At 40.1% G+C, this 20,653-nt stretch overlaps 5 protein-coding genes across 5 annotated transcripts in view; 4 read left to right on the top strand and 1 right to left on the bottom strand.

The window, feature by feature from the left end:
- Positions 1–20,653, bottom strand: part of LOC133838233 (sex determination protein fruitless-like) — a 99,723-nt gene that overhangs the window by 67,951 nt on the left and 11,119 nt on the right.
- Positions 5,749–7,894, top strand: LOC133839490 (odorant receptor 59b-like). The gene is made up of 3 exons (XM_062271080.1): positions 5,749–7,341; positions 7,397–7,754; positions 7,826–7,894. Exons 1-3 carry the CDS (start codon positions 6,569–6,571, stop codon positions 7,892–7,894), a joined length of 1,200 nt encoding a protein of 399 aa, XP_062127064.1. The 5' UTR covers positions 5,749–6,568.
- Positions 8,483–9,713, top strand: LOC133839491 (odorant receptor 59b-like). Its single transcript, XM_062271081.1, has 3 exons — positions 8,483–9,168; positions 9,228–9,585; positions 9,645–9,713. The coding sequence occupies exons 1-3, from the start codon at positions 8,483–8,485 to the stop codon at positions 9,711–9,713; spliced, it is 1,113 nt and encodes a 370-aa protein (XP_062127065.1).
- Positions 12,251–13,015, top strand: LOC133839498 (odorant receptor 59b-like). Its single transcript, XM_062271090.1, has one exon. It carries the CDS (start codon positions 12,326–12,328, stop codon positions 13,013–13,015), a length of 690 nt encoding a protein of 229 aa, XP_062127074.1. The 5' UTR covers positions 12,251–12,325.
- LOC133839069 (odorant receptor 59b-like) lies at positions 13,070–13,575 on the top strand. Its single transcript, XM_062270399.1, has 2 exons — positions 13,070–13,420; positions 13,481–13,575. Exons 1-2 carry the CDS (start codon positions 13,076–13,078, stop codon positions 13,547–13,549), a joined length of 414 nt encoding a protein of 137 aa, XP_062126383.1. The 5' UTR covers positions 13,070–13,075; the 3' UTR covers positions 13,550–13,575.

The raw sequence follows: 20,653 nt of genomic DNA on the forward strand, positions 1-20,653 counted from the left end.
TAAATTTAGATCTAAAAATTAAACAAAATTTGTTATAAAAATGTAAATCTGATGCACTCAAAAAATTAAAATTTTAGGTACGAAGTCAACTGTTTTTAGTAGTTGTAGTAGATTTAAATAAATTGAATCAGTTCAATTAGATTTTTAGGCTTGTGATTGGAAAATCTTTGTTGATTTTTGTATATTTCATTGCATGCTTTTAGGCCAAGAGTTCTTTTATACTTTTGTTTCATGTACGACATTTTTAACTAAAAGTCCTTCAGCTAAATGTGAATTTTGAATGAATGAAAAGAATTTGACAATCCTCTGCAAGGAATTGACAATCCTCTTCAGCAGCGGAATCAAAAGCATTCATTGCCCGTTGTGAATCTCCCTCGCATTTGCTTATTTAAATATATAGTAAGAATTTGTTGCTGCCGAGTATCACTGTGTGACTTTTGTTGTCCCTAAGTGGCACATATGCACATTCCCTCACGCCTGGACCAATTAGCGAACAAGTTCGTCTTGATTTAATGCAATGACTGGAGGGCAAGTGCGGCAAGTCCAAGTGTATGTGGCGGCTGATGCATGGTGCATTAACCTCTTGCGTAATGAACACCAACAGCGCCACCAACAGCGCGACAGGCAGGTCGTAGGAAAAAAAAACATATTCGGGCTAGGGGAATAGAGGGGAACCCAAGGAGGAGTTCCCTGTGCAGCTTGATGCGCAGCTGCGTTGTAAAATTAGAATTTTTCAGCCAGACCAAAAGCTTGCGAGCCGAAGATGGCCAGGTTGCTGATAAAACCAAGCCGAGTTGAGGCTGAGTCGAACCAAAGCCATGGCCAAGTAATTCCTTTGGCTAACAAAATAAAGTGCGCTACAAAATAATTGCAAATAAAATGCAGTCAGCTTCAGCTTCAGGTGCAGTCGCAGTCGAAGTCGCAGTCGGAAAGTCGTCTTCGTTCTCTTGGCTGGGGCAGCACCTGTGCACCGCGTTTAATTCCATACGAAAAGAAACAGCCAAGCAAAAAAAAAGTGTTTGGCTGTGCGCTGTGAGTGAGGCGAGCAACAAATGTTGCATGATAGGCAAGCACAATCCTCGCTGCCTGCCCCAGCAACAACAACTCGTCGTATGTTTTGCAAACCTGGGCCTAAGCAATGCGGCTGCAAAGTAACAGCATCGAAGAGCCGTTATCAATATCTGGTTTGTCCACTCGCCTGAGCTCAGCCTCAGCTCAGCACAGCTCAGCGGGCGCTGAGGCTGGATGGGCCAGCTCGTAGTACCAAAGACCAGATAGGATTGGGCCAATGTACCTGAGAAGCAGCCACTTTGGCCACTTTGGAATGCGTTCATCAGGCTCTCTGCCACTGCGAGCAGCTAGAACGGCAAATGCTGCCATTTATATAGCACAATAAACATTAGGTGTTGCCTTCTCTCATGGGTGTGGGTATATCGCAGTTGTTATTGCTCTTGTTGTTGTTGTTGTTGATACTATTGTTGCTGCTTTGGAGTGTTATCCCGTGCCAGCGCTTAGTTAGCTAACGTTTTGTACGCCCAGCGCCTTTGTGTGTTAGCTGTCGTCCACTCCTCCCGACCCTCAAAACCTCAGCTCTCTTTCCCCGAGGGCCAAGCAAACGGAGTTTGGTTGCTTTTTCTATTAAAATTACCATCAAGATTTACATTTCGGTAGGCAACAGGTTCGAGTTCAGGTTCAGGTTCGCAGCAGTATCCGCGATATCTGTGTCTGGGTGCGAGCTTAGCTCTGGGATTGCAGATTGAGGATTGGGGATGTGGATGTGGAGGCTGTGGCTCCTTTTAGGTAAAAAATGTGGGCAGTGACCAGCCGACAAACGGTGGCGGTATATTCAGCGGCAGGGGAAGCTCCCCTGCTAAATGCCTAGGCCGTCCTCTGCCCACTTGTTTTGCTGCCACAAGCTGCCACAATGCTGAAGTCAAGTGGAAAATTGCTGTTGCAGCAACATAGCTAGTTGTTGTTGCTGTTACTGTTGCCATTTGCGGTTACTCTCATTTTGCATTTAATGCCCACATTTAGCTGGCATGCCATGCGGCATTAGTTGCAACATGATGTGCAGTAACAGCAACAAATGTGGCACATCCCTTACGGGACTTGCATGCACATGATTTACAGTTCAATAAAAAAAAGGAAATCCATAAAAACACGACAAAGAATCAAGTCAGTTAATTTGGTCTTTGCTTAAAATAAATTACAATACTCGTACTAAACTTAATTTCTCCTACTCAAAATTGTGTTGTTCAACATTATGCGTACTTCATTCAGGGATATTACATCGTTACATGATTAAATCTTTTTTACAGGCTCTCTGTATTTATGCCGTTAGACCGCAACAAGGCTACGCCTCGAGCTCATCTTGTGTCGTTTGTTGTTGTCGTTGTTGTTGTTTTGTGGTAAGTGGTAGCAGGCCATAAGCAATAGCGATAAGCATTAAGCACTGACCGGCTGGACCATCTGGTTGCCCACTTGGTCATGTGCAGAGACGTCAATCGCCGCTTGCAAAGGCAAAACGCAAAGGCAAAAGCAATAAATTTAAATTTTATTTAACATTTTACAGGCTCTCAAAAGGCATAAACGGAAATTTAAAGCAGGTATATACCTGGTCAGTAGCCCCACTAACAGCAATTCGAACAGCCAAAGTAACAACAACAACAACGACAACAACGACAGCAACAACAGCTAGAGCAGCCCAACAAGGAAGCAATTGCGTTTGTAGCTCTCCAGCAGCGCGCTGCCTTACGCATTAGGACATGCGTTGGCCCAGTCGACGGAGGCAGAACAAGAAGATGAAGAAGAAGGGGCAGAAGCAGCTAACAGCACTCCAAAGCATAAAACAATTTAAATATTGCCTGTGCTGCACTTGCAACGGCAGAAGAAAAAAAAACTAATAACAGCAACAACAACAAGAGGAACGGTAACTGCAACTCGAAGGAAAACTTGTTTAAAGAAAATCCCCAGCAATAGGGAGAAGGAGGAAGCAGTCAAAGACGAGGCGAAATATATAAAAAAAAACTCGCGGATGCATCTGCAATCGGAATCGCTTGCCGCCGCTAATCTTCATCATCATCGCAGCAAGCTCATGATGATGTTCGTCAACGGTGTCAGCTATGGGCAACGTAACTGCAATCGCTGCAAAATCGCGCCACGGAAGGCGGAAGATCAACACGCATGGGCCTGGGCATTACCACAATAACAACAAGAACAACAGCGATGAGGATGACGATGTCCCTTGTCCGTTCGTAGCCAGCGCCATGTTCATTTAAATCTACAACTTTTGGAGGGACAACTTGACTTGACTTGGACTCGGTTTCGGTTTCGGTCTCGGTCTTGCCATGAGTATTACTCGTAATCGCAGTCGTCTTCGTCGTCTTTGGTAATCGTATTCGCATTCGAATTCGTTGTTGGATTTGCGACTGCCATGTGAGAAAATTGCGCACTTGAGTGCTGAGAACCTTCGGGCTTGCCATTGACGTTCCTGCTGGGATCACCTTCCATCCATCCATCCACTCACACACAGACACACATACATACAGTCTTCCCTCCATCTGCTGTAAAGTGAAAATTCTTAGCTACAAATAGTAAACGAGCAAGTTGCGTCCAGCTTATCGCGAATTCATTATTGAAATAATTCTCTTTCGCTAAGCCCTATGCGAATAGCTTTCTTTTGCTTTACCTCTGTCTAACGGTAAATGCAAAAGGGATCTAGCGAACATCTTAATGAAAATTGAATTTTATGTTTATTACGCAGCTTGCCACTTAAGCCACACTCAGCCACAAAACGGCTAAACTGGCTTCCAGCCCTCCACACACATAACCTTTAAATATGCCAGACAACCGACCGACCGACCGGTCCAGCTAACCAGATTTTAAATGTTCCTCTTGCTGCTGCGAACCTACGACCACTCATAGGCCATGGGATGCGACCATACTAAAGATAGCGGACCCCGGACCACAGTCCACCATTTCTATTCCTCTGGCAATGGCCAAGCTAGCGGTAGGGGGCCGTGCAATGGCAACATGTTTGCTTGATAAGTGAAATAAAAGTAATAGAATCCACAGCAAAAAAAAAAGCTACAAAAGCCGACAAAAGATATGCACTTTAGAATAATAAAAAAGGACCTAAATATATTAAAAACGTTGAAAATAAAAGCAAAGCTTTCCATAAAATACAATAATTCTATTTTTCGTTTTTTTAAATAACAAAATAAATGTTAATGTTATAATAATTCAAAGTATATTAATTTGTATAGATGCGTCTTTTTCTAAACTACTGAATTTTTAATTTTATAAAAACAAATAATATTCTTTCATAATGAATATATTTTCATTTTCCAAACTTCAAAACTTTTAATTAGTTAAATAGATTTCAATTGCTTAATAGAAAAGTTATATAATACCTTATCAATTTGAAGCAATAAAAAAAAAAGAATAAAATTTGGAAGAATATTTTTTGTTGACTGTTTTAATCAATTTAAATTTTATTTTAAATAAATATTGGTATTAAATATATATTTTAGTTATTTTTACATAAATTCTAATATATTTATTATTTATTTTACAATTTTTTTTTTATATATTTATTAATTATTACATTATTTTATTCCATTTTCTAAAGCGTGTTGCAAGTTTCACTTGATAATTAAATTAGCCAATTGAGCACGTCAAAGACCAAGGGACAGCGACATTCTGAGCCAGTCAAAGAACGGGGCAAACCTCGACTCTAGGCAGCCGAATGGCTTCCTCTGTCGCACACACACACACACACACATAAGCATACACACGTGAACACACAATTACATAGAGCTGCTAGGAGCAACTAGGAAGCAAAATGATCTGGCCTGCGAGCGAGAAAGACCTTGGTATGGGGCTTGGGCCCAATGCAACAAGCAAGCAACGGAGCTACGAAGCTACGGAGCAACGGGGCAACGGCAACCTGCCACACGCGGCCTACGTAAGTGGCAAGATCGCACACAGCCGCCAAGCTGCCAAACGAAGGATGCCAAGCGAAAGGTGGCCAGCTACATAGCTCTATGTACGAGTATTCGCAACGATACTCGTACACACTTAGGTCCAAGATACTGCATGTGGGACGCTTTTGGTTGCCACTGCCTGATGCTGCTGATGGTGATGTTGCTGTTGTTGCTGTGGCTGCTGCTGCCATGCCCCCAAGTTGTTGCATTGATTTAGCAAACATGCATTTTTATAGCCTTACAACGCGCCCAGGCAACAACGAGTTTTCTCTACTAGTATTATTTATACCAAGCTAGCGGCCACAGTCCACGATTGCACTGTTTCTGTTCTTTTTTTTTCTTCTGTTTTTGCAGTTCTTGCCTCTCCTCTGATTATTTTGATAGCACTAGTGCAGCTGCAGCATTGGCCCCCTTTCTTGCCACACCGCTGGATTAAAGTGTTATTAATGTTTATTATGGCTGAATGAGTTTTAATGTTTGCTGAAGTTATCATTAAAATGTTGTTAAAATTTGAATACCATGTGAGACGAGAGACCGCAGCACTACGATCGTCACAAACGATCCGTCCAGATCTTTTCAATGTGAATGTGTTTCTCTATTTTTGCTTTTTTACTTTTTACTAGCCAACATTGTCTCTGGCCTCACTGTAATTGGCTGCCATCTCAGCTGCCCCCGAAACATAGCAGTCAGAAGACTGAGAGTCAGAGTCAGAGAGCCAGAACACTCTCTGTACACTCTCCACTCTCCGATATGGGCAGGAAGAGCGCGTACTTTATTTTGATTGGAGCTGCCATGGAATTTCTTTTGTGTGTTCGCAGAGATTTTTTAATGATCGGTGACAGGATTATTAAAGTCATTAAGCGGCCACTTGCAGTTGTTGTTCAAATCGACGCCGTGTTGTTCTTCTTCTTATTATGTTGTTCTCAATGGCGTCGGGGCTAATAATGTTTTGCACTCGTAACTGTAACTGGCAAACTGTTGCAACACCGTTTGCTGCTCATCTCGTATGCTGATGCATATCATCAATGTGAATCAATTTTTAAGTACATCGATTAAAGGTCATCTATTTTCTGCCAACTAAACAACTTTCTCTTTTGAACGCACCCTCATCAACTGAACTCAACTTGCTGCACTTGTAGACTAAATCTATAACAATTTGGCAAACAACTTCCATGTGATCCGGAGCAGCTGTGCTGAGCTTGTGTAGTACTTAATTGAAGTGAAATTAAGTGATATTAATAAAATTGGTGGATATTAAAAGTCAATCATATTTAAATTCGCAACTTTCGACACTATTCGTGTTGGCAATTTTTAAAGTTTGATGACTAAAGGCTTCGTCTAATTACAAAACACACTCGGTAGTTAATTGGATAGTGTTTAGCTTTAAAATAAAGTAAATATTCCTTGAAATAAAATTGACATTGTTCGACATGCTTAATTAAAGGGCAAGTGAATTTCAAGGGCGTCAACGGTTCACTTCAATTCATGAGAACTGAAGTGTTGTTAGGCATTTTAGTTGGCTTCGTGTTGACTTAAAATAAACAATTAGTTTAGCGGTGTTGCTTCTAATAGTCACACCTGAAATGCCTCGTTTATTCGCACTAACTTCTGCTGCTCCTCTGTCGGTTCGTGTGCGTTCCAGGGAGTGTTGCACCTATTTGTATCGGGTTATCCAGTTCGTTGGTTGGCTGCCACCTCGCCGGGGTACAAAGCGTTATGTATATTTAATTTGGTCATGTTTGGCATTTGGCTTTTCAACATTCTATTTAGTCGTTGGTTTTGCCGTTAGCCTGGTTATGGATTTTAAGAAGTTCACACCTGGAGAGTTTCTAAGCGTCTTTCCAGTGTTTCTGAATGTCATTGGATTGATGGTCAAGAATATTATGGGAATTGTTTTGCTTAAACGTCTGAACGATACGGAATTGATTCTTGATGTGCTCGATGAGCAGTTGCAGCGGGAGAGCGATCGCCGAAAGATTCACAAAGCTGTGGCCAATTGTAATTTCGTGTTTACGGTTTACGGCAGATTATATTTGGGTTACACCCTGTCAGTGTTTTTGACAGGTGTATTCAACGGGCAACCACCATGGTTAATCTATAATCCTCTCTTCGATTGGCGGGATAGCTTCACACACTTGTGGATGCAAACGATACTGGAGTACATCATAATGTTCTTGATGGCATCAATCGAATTAATTGTCGATGCTTGTCCTGTTATATTTCTAATTATATTTCGAGCTCATGTCGATGTGCTCAAGGATCACATTCGTCAGCTACGCAGTAATGCATACAAAACTGAGGATGAGAACTACAGAGATTTAGTTTGCTGCATCCTTGATCACAAATCGATCATTAAGTAAGCTCTGAAACTACAAAATTGAAATATGATAGAAACCATTGTCTTCTTTCAGATGCTGCAACCTGATGCGACCCTTCATGAGCCTCACCATATTTATACAGTTCCTTCTGATTGGCATCGTGCTGGGAGTGACCATGATTAATATAATGTACTTTCTGGATATAATGCACAGCATTTCCTCTATTGTTTATCTTGCTGGCATCTTGGTGGAATCGTTCCCCTTTTGCTACCTATGCGATTTGCTAGTCGAAGACTGCGATGACTTGTGCAACTTATTGGGTCAGTCGAACTGGATCGATGCTGAGCCCAGATACAAGTCAACCCTGCGGATATTTATGCACAATTTGCAACAGCCGATTATCTTCGTTGCTGGGGGCATCTTTCTGATCTCAATGAGTACTAACATTAAGGTGGGTCAATGCTCAAGCTTGTATAAATATTTTGATCTTTATATCTTTATAATATAATTCACATTTTGTAGATGGCGAAATTTGCATTCAGTGTTATGACTGTGGTGCAGCAGATGAATTTAGCTGAACGATTTAAATAAGCAAGGATATCTAATTAATAATTAATATGTTTCTTTCTTTTAATTTTATTCTAAAACTGAGTATACAATTTATAATGAATTTAAAAATATGTAATAAACTAATAAACTTTGCTATAACAAACATTCAGAGAATTGCCATTTGAATAAAGCAATTTCTGTTGCTATTCCTAATTTACCAAGAATCCCCTAATTACATATATGGATTATTTAACCTTATTCCAAAAATCAATATAAAATCTATAATGATTTAATAAGCATTTAGTAGACTAAATGTTCGATGTTAATTTCTTACTATACAATGTTGCAATTAACCCTTTGAATAAAACAATTTCTGTTGATATTTCCAAATTACCATTTTCAGAGTGCAGGCTTAATGGTTATTGATTAAAGTAGCCTAAGAAAAACATCTGGACGAGTCACATGATTAGCAAAGTTCACTGCCAATTTTCTTTTGTATATAAACCGAAGACATTATTTCATGTCTCAGCAGTTCCAAGTGTAATGTTTCACTTATTCAAACTAGCTTATACAGCGCCTCTCTCTCAGCGCGTTAATTCGAAGGAGAGCTACGCTTCTTTGTACTACGCCATGAGATTTGTGGGATGTGTTCCATTCAACGAGGAAAGCAATCAAATTGTGCATCTACTTCGAATGTGCTGGGCTTACGTATTTCCTGGGATTTATTTGCCAGCTGGATTATTCTTCAGTCTTGTCTTTGACTTACATCGATTGACTCCGGCTGACTTCCTTGGCGTTCTTCAAATCTCTGTCAACATAATCGGAGGAGCTGTTAAAGTCTTTGGAGCATTCAACTTATTCACGTATTTACAAGAGACGGAATCTATTCTCGATAAACTGGATCAACGCTTAGAGAGTGATTTTTACTGTCTCAAGATTCACAAAGCGGTCGCTCAATGCAACGCCATTTTCTTAATTTATGGAATATGTTATTTTGTTTACACTATATTTATGCTATTGAGTGGTGTGATCATGAGTAAACCTCCTTGGTTAGTTTATAATCCCTTCTTCGATTGGCGTGAGAGCTTCGGTCTCCTTTGTGCTCAGATAATATTTGAGTATTATCTCATGTTTTTCATGGCAACTTTGCTTCTTATTGTCGATGTATTTCCCGTCATTTGTGTCATTATATTTCGAAGTCACGTTGATGTGCTTAAATGTCATATTCGCACCTTACGCTCCGATCTACTGAAAACCGAAGCTGAGAACTACAAGGAACTTGTCGCTTGCATCCTGGATCACAAATCGATTTTACTGTAAGCTTATCTACATTTTTTGGACATTAATTGTATTTTTAATTACTATTTTTTCACAGTTGCTCTAACGCTGTGCGTTCGGTCATATCGCGTTCAATTTTTATACAATTTCTGCTAATTGGCATTGTGTTGGGACTGACTCTGATAAACGTCTTTTACTTCAGTAGTTTATTTCGTGGCATCTCGCTGATGATATTTGTGGCAGCTATCTTAATGCAGACATTTCCGTTTTGCTATCTGTGCGATTTGCTTGTAGCTGATTGCAATGATCTGCCCCATTTATTATTTCAATCGAATTGGATCGATGCTGAACCCAAATATAAGACAACACTTAGGTTTTTCATGTTTCATCTGCAGCAGCCAATTATATTTATTGCCGGGGACGTATTTCCCGTCTCAGTAAGCAGCAATATCAAGGTGAGTCGTTAATAAGTGACACAATTAAAGAAGTGATAATAATGTATTCAAACTTGCAGGTTGCCAAATTTGCTGCTAGTGTGATGGCCATAGTGCAGCGAATGAATCTGGCTGATAGGTTCAAATAAGAATTATTATATGTAGTCGCACATGACAAAAGAAGAAACTAGATTTTTTTTTTAAATAGTCAAAAATCCTTATAGAAAATAATATGCTTAAATAAACAATGTTTGCACTTCAACTTTAATCGAACAAATTGCAAAAAAAGAACATTTTAAATTAAAAATAATAGTAAACTTACAACTTCATCTTTTAACCAAATACTAAAGCTCTAAATTTGTAAAATAGCATTCAGAAATGTTTAAATACTCAATTCTTTAACTTCAACTAATGATTATTAATTCTCATTTAACAAATGTCACATTTAGATTGTGTTCAATATTAATTTTTTTTTTGTTTTTGGGAATACTATTTGTAAGTCTACAGAGCTACTATTTCATTGGTCTTAATCATGTTTTAATTGCAAGTTAGTCATAAATAAATTATCCCATTTTAATTAGGTATCTGTTCAGTTCACATATTCAAATAAATTGGTGGTTGTGAATTTACTATAAAAGCTTTCTGAACAACCGATATTTAAAAGAGTCTATTCGCAAGTTTTTGCAATGCAGGAAATATTTCGATTAATACATCCAGCTCCGTTGGAGGTTAAAGTACATTCTAGCGAGTGTTGCATATATTTGTATCGCGCTATGAAATTCGCTGGCTGGTTGCCCCCAGAAGAACGAATACCACGATATGCTTACTTGTGTTGCTCAGGCCTGGCAATTGTGGTGTCAATAATTTATCTGCCAATTGGATCTGCTTTGACTTTGATTATCGACTTTCAATATTTGACACCCGGTGAATTTCTTGGAGTGTTACAACTGGGTGTCAATATGGTGGCAACGTTGCTGAAGACGCCCATGGCTCTGAGTTCTTTATCGAGTTTTCGTAAAACAGAGTTGGCAATCGATAAATTAGACGAGAGTTTACATAATGACAACGATCGAAGGAAAATTCACAAAGCTGTGGCATTAGCGAATTACACTTTCTTGGCTTACGCTGCGCTTTACTCGTCCTACATGGTTGTGATGGCCTTGATCTTAGTGACTAGTGAAAGACCTGCCTTTTTGATATACAATCCATTCTTCAATTGGCGCGAAAGCAAACGTTTGTTTTGGATGCATTCAATTTTGGAATACATCGACGTGTCAGTTATTGTGATATATGCTCTCATTTTGGATTGTTACACTTTAGTATTCATGATTATATTTCGAGTTCACGTTTCTATTTTAAAGGATCATGTTCACGACTTGCGAACTAACCCGCAAAAGACTGAGATTGAGAATTATGAGGAACTTGTCAGCTGCATCATGGATTATAAGTCGATTATCAAGTGAGCAAAAACTTAATATTAAAAAATTCTATTTTCTGATTTACATTTTCTCTTTTCTTTTCGACAGTTGCTGCGACTTAATGCGTCCAATTATTTCGTATACAATTTTTATACAATTTCAACTAGTTGGTGTTTTGCTTGGCTTGACTATGATCAATCTTTGGTATTTCTCGGATATATTCACCGGCATCACATCTTTTTTATATTTCGCTGCCGTATTATTGGAAACTTTTCCCTTTTGTTACCTTTGCGATTCACTCGCAGAGGATTGCATTGAGTTGTCAAATTTATTGGGACATTCAAATTGGATCGATGCCAAGCCCAGGTACAAAACGGCACTTCGTATTTTTATGCATCACGTGCAACAGCCAATAATGTTTATTGCCGGCGGAATTTTTCCCATTTCAGTGAACAGCAACATTAAAGTAAGAAGACGTTTTTATAATATCATGCTAACTAGTAGCTGCGTTCTTAAATAATATGGTTTTTAGGTTGCCAAACTTGCATTCAGCGTCATGACAGTAGTGAGACAACTGAATCTGGCTGAGCGATTTAATGCGGTGCAGAAAAATATATAGTCCATTGACGAATGCTCAGATAAAACATTGAAATAAAATTTATATTTAATTTGCGTATAAGTTAAGAATACTAAAAGTTGGCAATAAATTTATACTTCATACGAAATAATGGCTAATAAAAAGTAAAATGCATTGCAAATCTAATGTGGATTAATAATCAAAAAATTTGATAATAATCAAATTTTCATTTAAATTTTGCAATATTTCTTCTAAAAAATATCTTGGATTGGGTAATAGCCACATAGACTTGCATAATTTCTTTTAGGTGTATATATGAATTTGATGAGTAAATTTAATAAATTTCCAATCATAATATATTTAATCGTTTTAAATGTTAGACGACTATATTTCCACTATTTGCATAGTTGTGACGATAATTTTTGCCTTTAAAGTTCAATTGAATATATTTAGAACCGATTTTATTTTCACTTAATTAAAGCAAATCCTACAAATGAAAACAGTTAAATGATATTTGATACTAACTTTTCACGCCTTCGCTAATAACAGGGCAAAATTGTGTTTCAAAGGCGTGAAGGTCGCACTCATCGGCACCTGACTAAATCACACTGTTTTCCTGCCAATGTTGGCAATATAAAAGCCTAGTGCAATTGCTTTGATATCAATAGTAATATTTGAACTATCCAGAATGTTCAGAGGTACGCATACAGCGCCACTTTCGGTTCGTGCGCGTTCTAGAGAATGTTGTGCCTATTTGTACCGGATTATGAAGTTCTACGGCTGGATATTACCGCATCCAGATACAAATCGATGTGTTAACCTAATATGGGCACTGTTTATATTCGGCGTAACATTGGCTTATCTGCCAATTGGTTTCTTTTTGAGTCTTGTTCTGAACTTTAAGAGTTTTACAGCTGGCGCTTTTCTAGGAGTCCTACAAATATCTGCAAACACAGTTGGAGCTATGATCAAGAGCATCATTGGATTATTCTGCCTGCAGAGGCTGCATCAAACGGAATCGGTGCTGGACAAACTCGATGATCGTTTGCAGAACGATAGCGATCGACACAAGGTGCACAAGGCTGTGGCCAAATGCAACTACATTGTGCTGCTCTATAGCATACTTTATCTGGGATATACGGCATCGGTGTTTGTGGCAGGTGTATTGACTGGTCAACCGCCGTGGATGGTTTACTTTCCCCTCTTTGATTGGCAGAATGGTGTGGGTCTCTTTTGGTTGCACTCAATCATTGAATACTTTCTGCTCTCTGCCGCTGTGATGGAGGCACTTGTGTGGGACGTTTATGCTATTGTATTCATAACAATTTTTCGCGCTCACATTGACATACTAAAGGATCACATACGCAACCTGCGCACCGATCCAAACAAAACTGAAGCTGAAAACTACGAGGAGTTGGTTGTTTGTATCATAGATCACAAATACATATTGAAGTAAGTTATCCGAATATTTAAAGCTTTTATTATATTTCAACTTTTATCTAGTGCATGTGACTTGATGCGTCCTGTTATGTCGCGTACAATATTTGTGCAATTTCTACTGATTGGCATTGTGCTGGGAATTATTTTAATCAACGTTTTGTACTTCTCAAACATATTTCGAGCCATTTCATCGATTGTTTTCTTCACTGGTGTCATGTTGGAGACTTTTCCTTTCTGCTATTTTTGTGATTCGCTGGTCGATGACTGCGAGGAATTATCCAATATCTTATGTCAGTCAAACTGGGTCGATGCTGAACCCAAATACAAGCTAACTTTGAGGATATTTATGCAGAATTTGCAACAACCAATTATATTCATCGCAGGGGGCATTATTCCTATCTCAGTTAACAGCAATATTAATGTGAGTACAATTCTAGTCTAAATTTATGCTGCATTCTAACACACAACTTACAATTTGCAGGTGGCCAAGTTTGCCTTCAGTGTTATGACTATTGTGCAAAACTTAAATCTGGCTGATCGTTTTACATAACTTATTGAAAATTTATAACTTTTTCGTATTTGCACTTTAGTACTTTGTTCAATTCACTCAAGTAGCAAATTAAAGAAAGTTACATAGTGACTTTGAAAAGAGAATTTTCTTAGAGCAAACACAAAGCTGTCCCTGAATCGTGTAACTATCAATACTCCAGCAACTTGGCAAAAGAAACTCAACTTGAAGCATCAACTTTAGAATCAGCTTTTCAGCATCATCAACGACAACGCGGCATCGCGTCATGGGCGCTCTTTAAGCGGCATTAATGTCGTCACGTTTATCAAATTGCAGCTTACAAAGCTGCAACGCGTCGAGGGTGGCACAGCTTAGTATAACGGAATTACAGGCTGGCCAAGTTATTACTTAACTTCGACTGCCGACGACATTTGAGGAGTCGCCAAGAGCAGCATCAAAAGAAGCTATTAAAGTGAGTATTGCAGCAAGCGGAGTCGAGTCAAATTTAATAAACAGCAAATTTGAGCATAATAGCTCAAGCTGTAATCAGCATATTTGTCATCGTGTAATAATCGAAATGAATTGACGTACTTCAAATTTTATTACCATTTTCTTGAGCATAAATTTAACTAAAATTATTGCAGACAGCTTTTCGTTAAAGCAATACTTGCACCGGCTGCTGCCACACCCAAACTTCAAGTGGCAATCAATTTACTTGGTCAAGGTCAGTTAAGAAACAGACGCCAAAAACCTGCCTAGTTTTAGTGGGTGGTGCCCGCTCAAAGTGCTGTCAGAGACTTTTTCGGCCAACACCTGAAGAGTGGCAGCATCAAATGCTTAATGGAAATGCAACGTCGAGAGCTTCTCGCTGACTACTAAATGGCAAATAGAAAATAGAAAATTTAATTGCCAAGCGTCGGCAACATTGTGACCGTTATACAAGAAGAATAACAACAACAAAAGCGATGGCAATGCCGGCTCATTTGACAAGAATCAGCGACAACAAAATGGAGCACAAACGTGGCTAATTGCAAATTGTTGCAATTTAAATTGCAGCAAAAGAACAGTAAGCGACGGCTGGCAACTGGTCAGCCGTCCAACTGCGATGGCCACATGGGCCATAAAAATGCTGTTAAGGCCTAAAAGCGATTGTTGCAACAACAACACGAACAGCCAAGAACGACAACAAGATGCTGTGCTGTACCTATTGAATAGCTATTGACGCTGTTGTGGGCCTAGTCCTGACAGTACAATCGTTAAAAGGCATCGTTAAAGGGGCAGCGCATCGTAAAAATTTGCGCATTAATAAACATTATGCAAGTTGTGGCAGACAGACAGACAGGCAGTCAGGCAGACAGAGAAGCAGACAGCAAATGAGGCGACACGTTCGATGGCAATCTACTTCAGCTATGCTTGACCTCCCCTGTGGTGTGTGAATTTTATGTAATAAGCAGACCTCAAGATCGGAGCACAGTTATAACGAATAGTAGTGGCTATCTTGCGGCAGTTAACGACGCGTTTATTGATACCTGCAACACAGCTGTCTGTCGCAGTGGCAGAGGCTGTTGCAACTGTGGCAGCGGCTTCGGCGTTTTATACTGCCTTTATCTCCGTTATCAATACGCTTAGAAATACATGTTTTACGATCATGTAATTAATTGGGCAGCGTAACTAATATTGGCAACAAAGTCGCTTTCTTACTGCTCCTTGCATTTATGGTCGCATTAAGCGTCGCCAAATTTATGGACAAGGAAGTGTTCTGCATATTGAATTGCTATTCATCTGGGAATATAGTTAAGCAAACTAAAATTTTTTTCCCAGTTGCAAATAGTTTTTTTGAACTTATAAATTGATGAGGATATAATATAATAACTTTCAATTTAATTTATGCGATATTTACGATCGCTACTTGAATCTCTGATCATTAATCTGTGATGTAAAAAAATTTATAAAGCGTAGCATATAGAGATTATAGATTGCAGTTAAGATATGCGGATTAATTTCAAACATTTCTAAGGCACAAACGCTTCGATCCCGTCGCAAAACCCTTCCAAGTAAAACTTCCAAGCTAACTACAACCCCATCCCTAACCCCATACCGATGTCAATGCCAATCCCAGCTTTGGCATCCTAAGCAGTGCATACGATACATTTCCCAGGCAATTGTTGAGGTTGAGTAGAGGCAATGAAAAAACTGCATCATCGCATTTCCCATGGCCGGCCATTTATGGCAGTGAATGCCAGACTGAATGCCGATCTGTGAGTCGGCCTTTTCTAACTGTCCCTCTGACAAAATGCCGCAAACTGCAAGTGTAACTGACAGTCGATGGCCCAATGGCCAGGCCGAAAAGAGAAAAAGAGCAATAAAGAGAGTCCAGCGAAACTAGTTGCAATTGGAATGGAGGGAGAGAAGAAATAATAGAATACAACTCCACTCGGACAGAGACTCGTATGTGAAGCAATACGTAGAAAAAATAAATCAAATTTTCTCATCAATCTCATCGAACATGAAAATGCACTTTCAAAACGCATTAAATAAACCATAACGGCACGCATGTGCAGCACAGCACTCGCTGCTAAGACAGGGCGATCGTTGAGAGTGGAGACTCGAAGTCGAAGTCGAAGTCGAGAGAAGGCCGAGGCCGCGTAAATCTTTCACTTTGCAGCAAAATGCAGCACAGCTAACTGAGGCTAACTGGAAAACTAGCGGCAACAAATAACGTAAACGATAAATGCGCATGCGCAAGTGCACAACAACTGCAGCAGCATCAGCAGCAAACGGGCAGCAACTTGCGACGTGGAACTTGCAACAGGCAGCTGGCCAAGTTGAGAGACGCAGCATTTGCCATGGCTCCAACCATATTTGGCATTGGCTTTGCCAACTGCCCAAACTTAAACCCAAACCCAGACACGTTGCGGCTGCGCTGACAAATTGCTGTATTCGCCTCCTGCTGCTGATGCTGTTGCTTGGTTGCTGCTGCCTGTTGGTTGCTGGTGTTGTTGTCGCCAGCATCGGCAATGAATGCAGGTCCTCCGGCAAGCATGGCGCACAAATTTGGTAGCACGCCGTGCGGCGGCAGTCAAAAGCGTCTAATAATTCATAACACAGCCATTGCCATCGCCATCGCCATCGCCATCGACGTTGCAACTGCAACTGCAACTGCTGTTGCCAAAATTGGCAAAGCCGCTTGATAAGCCGCCGTCGCACAGTTTGCCGCGCGCTTCGCGTAATAAATCTAAGCAATTTGTTGCACGCTAATCGCGCCATCGAGCAGCGGATGAGCGCAAGAGCTTTCAATTGAAAGTAAGTATCTGCAGCATATTGGGTTGCAGGTGCACTTCCCAAAACAAAATACAAAACAGAAAGAAAAACACAACAATGGTGCGGTAGCAAAGTGGGTCAATTGCATCAGTGTGTGGTAATTATTAGCTAAATGCTGTGAGTATTTTTCAAAACTTTATGATCGACTACATATAACCAATTAGATTTATTGCAAGCACTAAACTTCCCTAAAGAGAATCGTTGGCTGCCAATTGGGCGTGGTCATAAACATAATATAAAGCATGGCAAGTGCTTTACAACTCTCGATCTATGCTACTTCCTTCAGTCGGGCTAATAATAACAATAATTTAAGCAGTAAATGAAATTAACATGCATTACAAGCAGCCAGGCCAGGCCAAATGGTCAATAACGGCAAAAACCTGCCATTGATCCTTGGGGCGTCCCATTGGGCACAACAGCAATTGCAATTGCAAGTCGCCAAGTGTTCTCAGTTCTCAGTTCCCTGCGCATGTCTGACTGCCTAACTAACTGCCTGATTGAGTTGGCCCGCATCGCATCACATTGCATCGCAGCGAACCGAACCGGACTGGACCGGACGGGATGGCATCAATGAAAACTCTCAGAGAGATACATGCAGCATGCAGCATGCAGCAGGCTGCATGTGCCTCATGCTGCATGCTGCGGAATAACGGTACCATGCCAGCTAGACCCATCGATAGTTCCCCTTGCTGGCTGCCTGACTGCCTGACTGCCCATCGGCTCTTTTCTAATGGTGCACGCATCGCATTTGCCGCCTCAATGGCCAGCTGACTGACCATCTAGCTCCATTCGACAGGGATGCCTCCTCCTGTCTCTAGTCTTTCTCTCTTCTTTCTCTCTGGCTGGGCGCCATGGCGTATGCATTTTTTATGTAAATTGATTTTTTCTTCAACGATTCGCTGTGTTTTTGCGAAAAAGTTGATTGTCATTAGTTATGATGGATGATGCTTGAAATTATTTAAATATATTCAATTAATACAAACAAATGCCAAAACTAACACAACATAAACAACACAACAGTAATCTGCCTTGCACAACATTTTTAATTTATTTCAAAAAGCATTTCTTTTGTTTACGATTTTAGCAGCTTAATTGATCCAAAAGTAAATTTTCTTGTTTTTCGTTAAGCATACGCCATGTTACACACTCGAATATGAATTTTCTGTCATGGGACAGCAAATGTGACGACTGCCAATCAAATTCAGACATTTTCATTATCGCTCTCAGCATATGAACTGTTTGCATTCTCTTCCTACCAAAAGTTAATAAAAATAATTGCCTGACTGCAAGAAGACAAGACAATAAATGTGTAACGAGAGCAGAGCAAACTGATAGAGACAGACAACGACAAAGACAAAGGCTGGCGAAGGAAACATGAAAAGCGTGAAGCAGCAGCAGGCGAAGCAGACAATCAATAGCATCGAAGAGGAAGCCAATTTGAAGGCAAGCCAAAAGACAAAAGTGGCAACAGGTAACGGCAATTACCAATTGTATTCTTGGCCCTTGCCAAGATTTCACCAGCTTATTGAAGTCCAAGTAAAGCGCAATAAAATGGAAATGCAAGCATTAAGCAGCAAGACTCTATGAATATGATTTACATGCAGCGTTAAGTTGGCAAAAAGGAACGACAGCAAGTGGCAAGTTGCGAGCAGCAACGGCAGCAAGTGGCAACGGGAGCAACAACTGGCAACTGGTAACAGCAATTGCATTTGCCGTTGTTCGTGCAACGTTTGCCACCTGTTCCTGGTTTTCTAGTCTTAGTTTGCCGTTATTGTTGCTTGTTTAGCCTTGCCTTCATATCGTTAGCTAATTTTATTGTTACAATAACTGTTGTTGTTGCTGCTGCTGCCGCTGCAAGCAAAAACGGAATTGCTGCTGCTGCAGTTGCAGTTGCTGTTGCTGTTGATGCTGCCTATCTTTCGTGTATCTTACGACCGGCCTTGCTTATATCAATTCTATTAAGCACAACAGCCTGCTGCTCCCCAAGCTCTGTGTGGCGCTTTCCTTCTCTCACTCGTTCTGGCAATCCTCCACTCTCCTTTCAGCATGTGACTAATCATGCAGAGCCAATCATGCCACAAGTTTATTTATTTTCACATTGCATTTGCAAAAAACTGGGTAATCCACTTGAAAATTCCTCGATTTTTCTTTCCCTGCTGCTGCCGTTGTTGTTGTTATTGTTGCTGTTGCTGCTGCTGCTGTTATTGTTACTCCCTGTTATCGGGCAACTATCAACACTGCTTGTACTCGTTATTGTTCCCTGTTATGTTTCTAGTTTCTTGTGGTTCGAGCTTAGCCTCAGCACTCTGGTTTGTCTGCCCGTTGTTCAATTTTATAAAGTGAGTTATCTGCTGGGCTGTCGCATGGCATTGGCAACAGCATCGGAGCAGATACATATATTTCTTTCTTTCTTTACTTCTTATTTTTCCTCTATTGCACTTGATGAGAGTCGTGTGTGGCTTTACCGCAAGCAGTCACTGTTTCGCGTTGTCACTTCGCTGTCCGTTATGTGTCCTTGAAAGAGTTAACTGTAATTGATTGCTGATGGATACACAACCCCGGCAAAAATTATTTAATTAGAGTTCATGAAGAGTTAATAGACTGGCGCAAAATAAATTGCAATTGCATGTAAAGCTAAATAATTGTAGTGTGAAAAAGCCCTAAGGGCATTTTCACTCTTTGCATGACATTTTCCATTTTGTAAGCTGTCGTCCTGCATCAGAAGCAGCAACAGCAGAAGGAGTCGTAGATGTAGACAGTTACACGAAAACATTTATTACTTAGAAACGTTGACAGCTGCGAGGTGAGAAATATCATAAATAAAAATCATGCGACTTGCATTGTTACAAAAGAAAAGTTGTTTACAACACGAATAATTGATGAGTTGTGAGCTCAAAGAATGACTGCTGAAATGTTGATTGCTAGCTGAAATAATTGAGTACAAAAGCAACAGAATGTAATTCATTATTCAGCATTGAACTTGTAAATATGGAAATTATTTTATTTGAATTATTTAAAATACTTCTTAATAATTTATGCTGTAAACTAAATTCCATTGGAAATCCAATCAGTACTTGGATTAAAATATAATAAATAAAAATTTATAAATTAGTTTTCCTATGTTTTTACTGAATGAATTTACAATCTCAATCGATGTGCAAGAGATCTGCGGCAATCTGCAAATTGGCCAAATAAATCCCGCTCACATTTCATTGGAGCTGTCAATGTGGCATTGGCTTAAGTTGACCAGAAACAGTTACGATGAGCAGGGGCAGATGCCAATGTCGCTGCCACTTGCTGTGAATGTGGCAAATGCAGAATGCACCATGCCACATGCAGCATCTAGCCATGCAGCCAGCGTAATTGATAAAGACCGACAAATCCGTTGATGGCAATGTTAATACTTCGAGGTATGTGCTCAAAAGCTGGCCAGCTCGATGCCATCGACTGGCCAAGGTTTGGGCTAGATACGATTGAAGGGGGAATGAAGGAGAGATGGCACTCGACCAGGGGTAGGCTCAATGTCGATGCGAAACGATCTTGTTGATGGCAGGAAGACAAAGACCTAAGATTGCCAGCTAATGCTAGGCACAAAGCAGGAGGAGTTGGTGACGCGTGCAGAACCTGTTGCGAGTTGCAAGTCGTTGCTTGTTGCAACAACATTGTTGTTGCTGTTGTTGCTTGGTCTTGTTACCTGCCGTTGTTATCAAGTAACGTTCGATTTTTATAATGATTATCGCCATTACGAACTGCAGTTGTTGTTGCTGTTGCAATTGTTGCATTGTTGCTGTTGTCGCGAAACTGCTGGCAGCTACTGTCGTAGCA

This window comes from Drosophila sulfurigaster, chromosome 2R, assembly GCF_023558435.1.
Source record: "Drosophila sulfurigaster albostrigata strain 15112-1811.04 chromosome 2R, ASM2355843v2, whole genome shotgun sequence".
NCBI lineage: Eukaryota > Metazoa > Arthropoda > Insecta > Diptera > Drosophilidae > Drosophila > Drosophila sulfurigaster.

What these genes read in the sequence shown, in the direction of transcription:
- LOC133839069 (XM_062270399.1), top strand. Translation starts at nt 13,076, where the DNA reads ATGCGTCCTGTTATGTCGCGTACAATATTTGTGCAATTTCTACTGATT. An exon ending in CAGTTAACAGCAATATTAAT is followed by an intron (nt 13,421 to 13,480) that starts GTGAGTACAATT and finishes TACAATTTGCAG; the next exon opens with GTGGCCAAGTTTGCCTTCAG.
- LOC133839498 (XM_062271090.1), top strand. Translation starts at nt 12,326, where the DNA reads ATGAAGTTCTACGGCTGGATATTACCGCATCCAGATACAAATCGATGT.
- LOC133839490 (XM_062271080.1), top strand. Translation starts at nt 6,569, where the DNA reads ATGCCTCGTTTATTCGCACTAACTTCTGCTGCTCCTCTGTCGGTTCGT. An exon ending in GATCACAAATCGATCATTAA is followed by an intron (nt 7,342 to 7,396) that starts GTAAGCTCTGAA and finishes GTCTTCTTTCAG; the next exon opens with ATGCTGCAACCTGATGCGAC. An exon ending in CAATGAGTACTAACATTAAG is followed by an intron (nt 7,755 to 7,825) that starts GTGGGTCAATGC and finishes CACATTTTGTAG; the next exon opens with ATGGCGAAATTTGCATTCAG.
- LOC133839491 (XM_062271081.1), top strand. Translation starts at nt 8,483, where the DNA reads ATGAGATTTGTGGGATGTGTTCCATTCAACGAGGAAAGCAATCAAATT. An exon ending in GATCACAAATCGATTTTACT is followed by an intron (nt 9,169 to 9,227) that starts GTAAGCTTATCT and finishes ATTTTTTCACAG; the next exon opens with TTGCTCTAACGCTGTGCGTT. An exon ending in CAGTAAGCAGCAATATCAAG is followed by an intron (nt 9,586 to 9,644) that starts GTGAGTCGTTAA and finishes TCAAACTTGCAG; the next exon opens with GTTGCCAAATTTGCTGCTAG.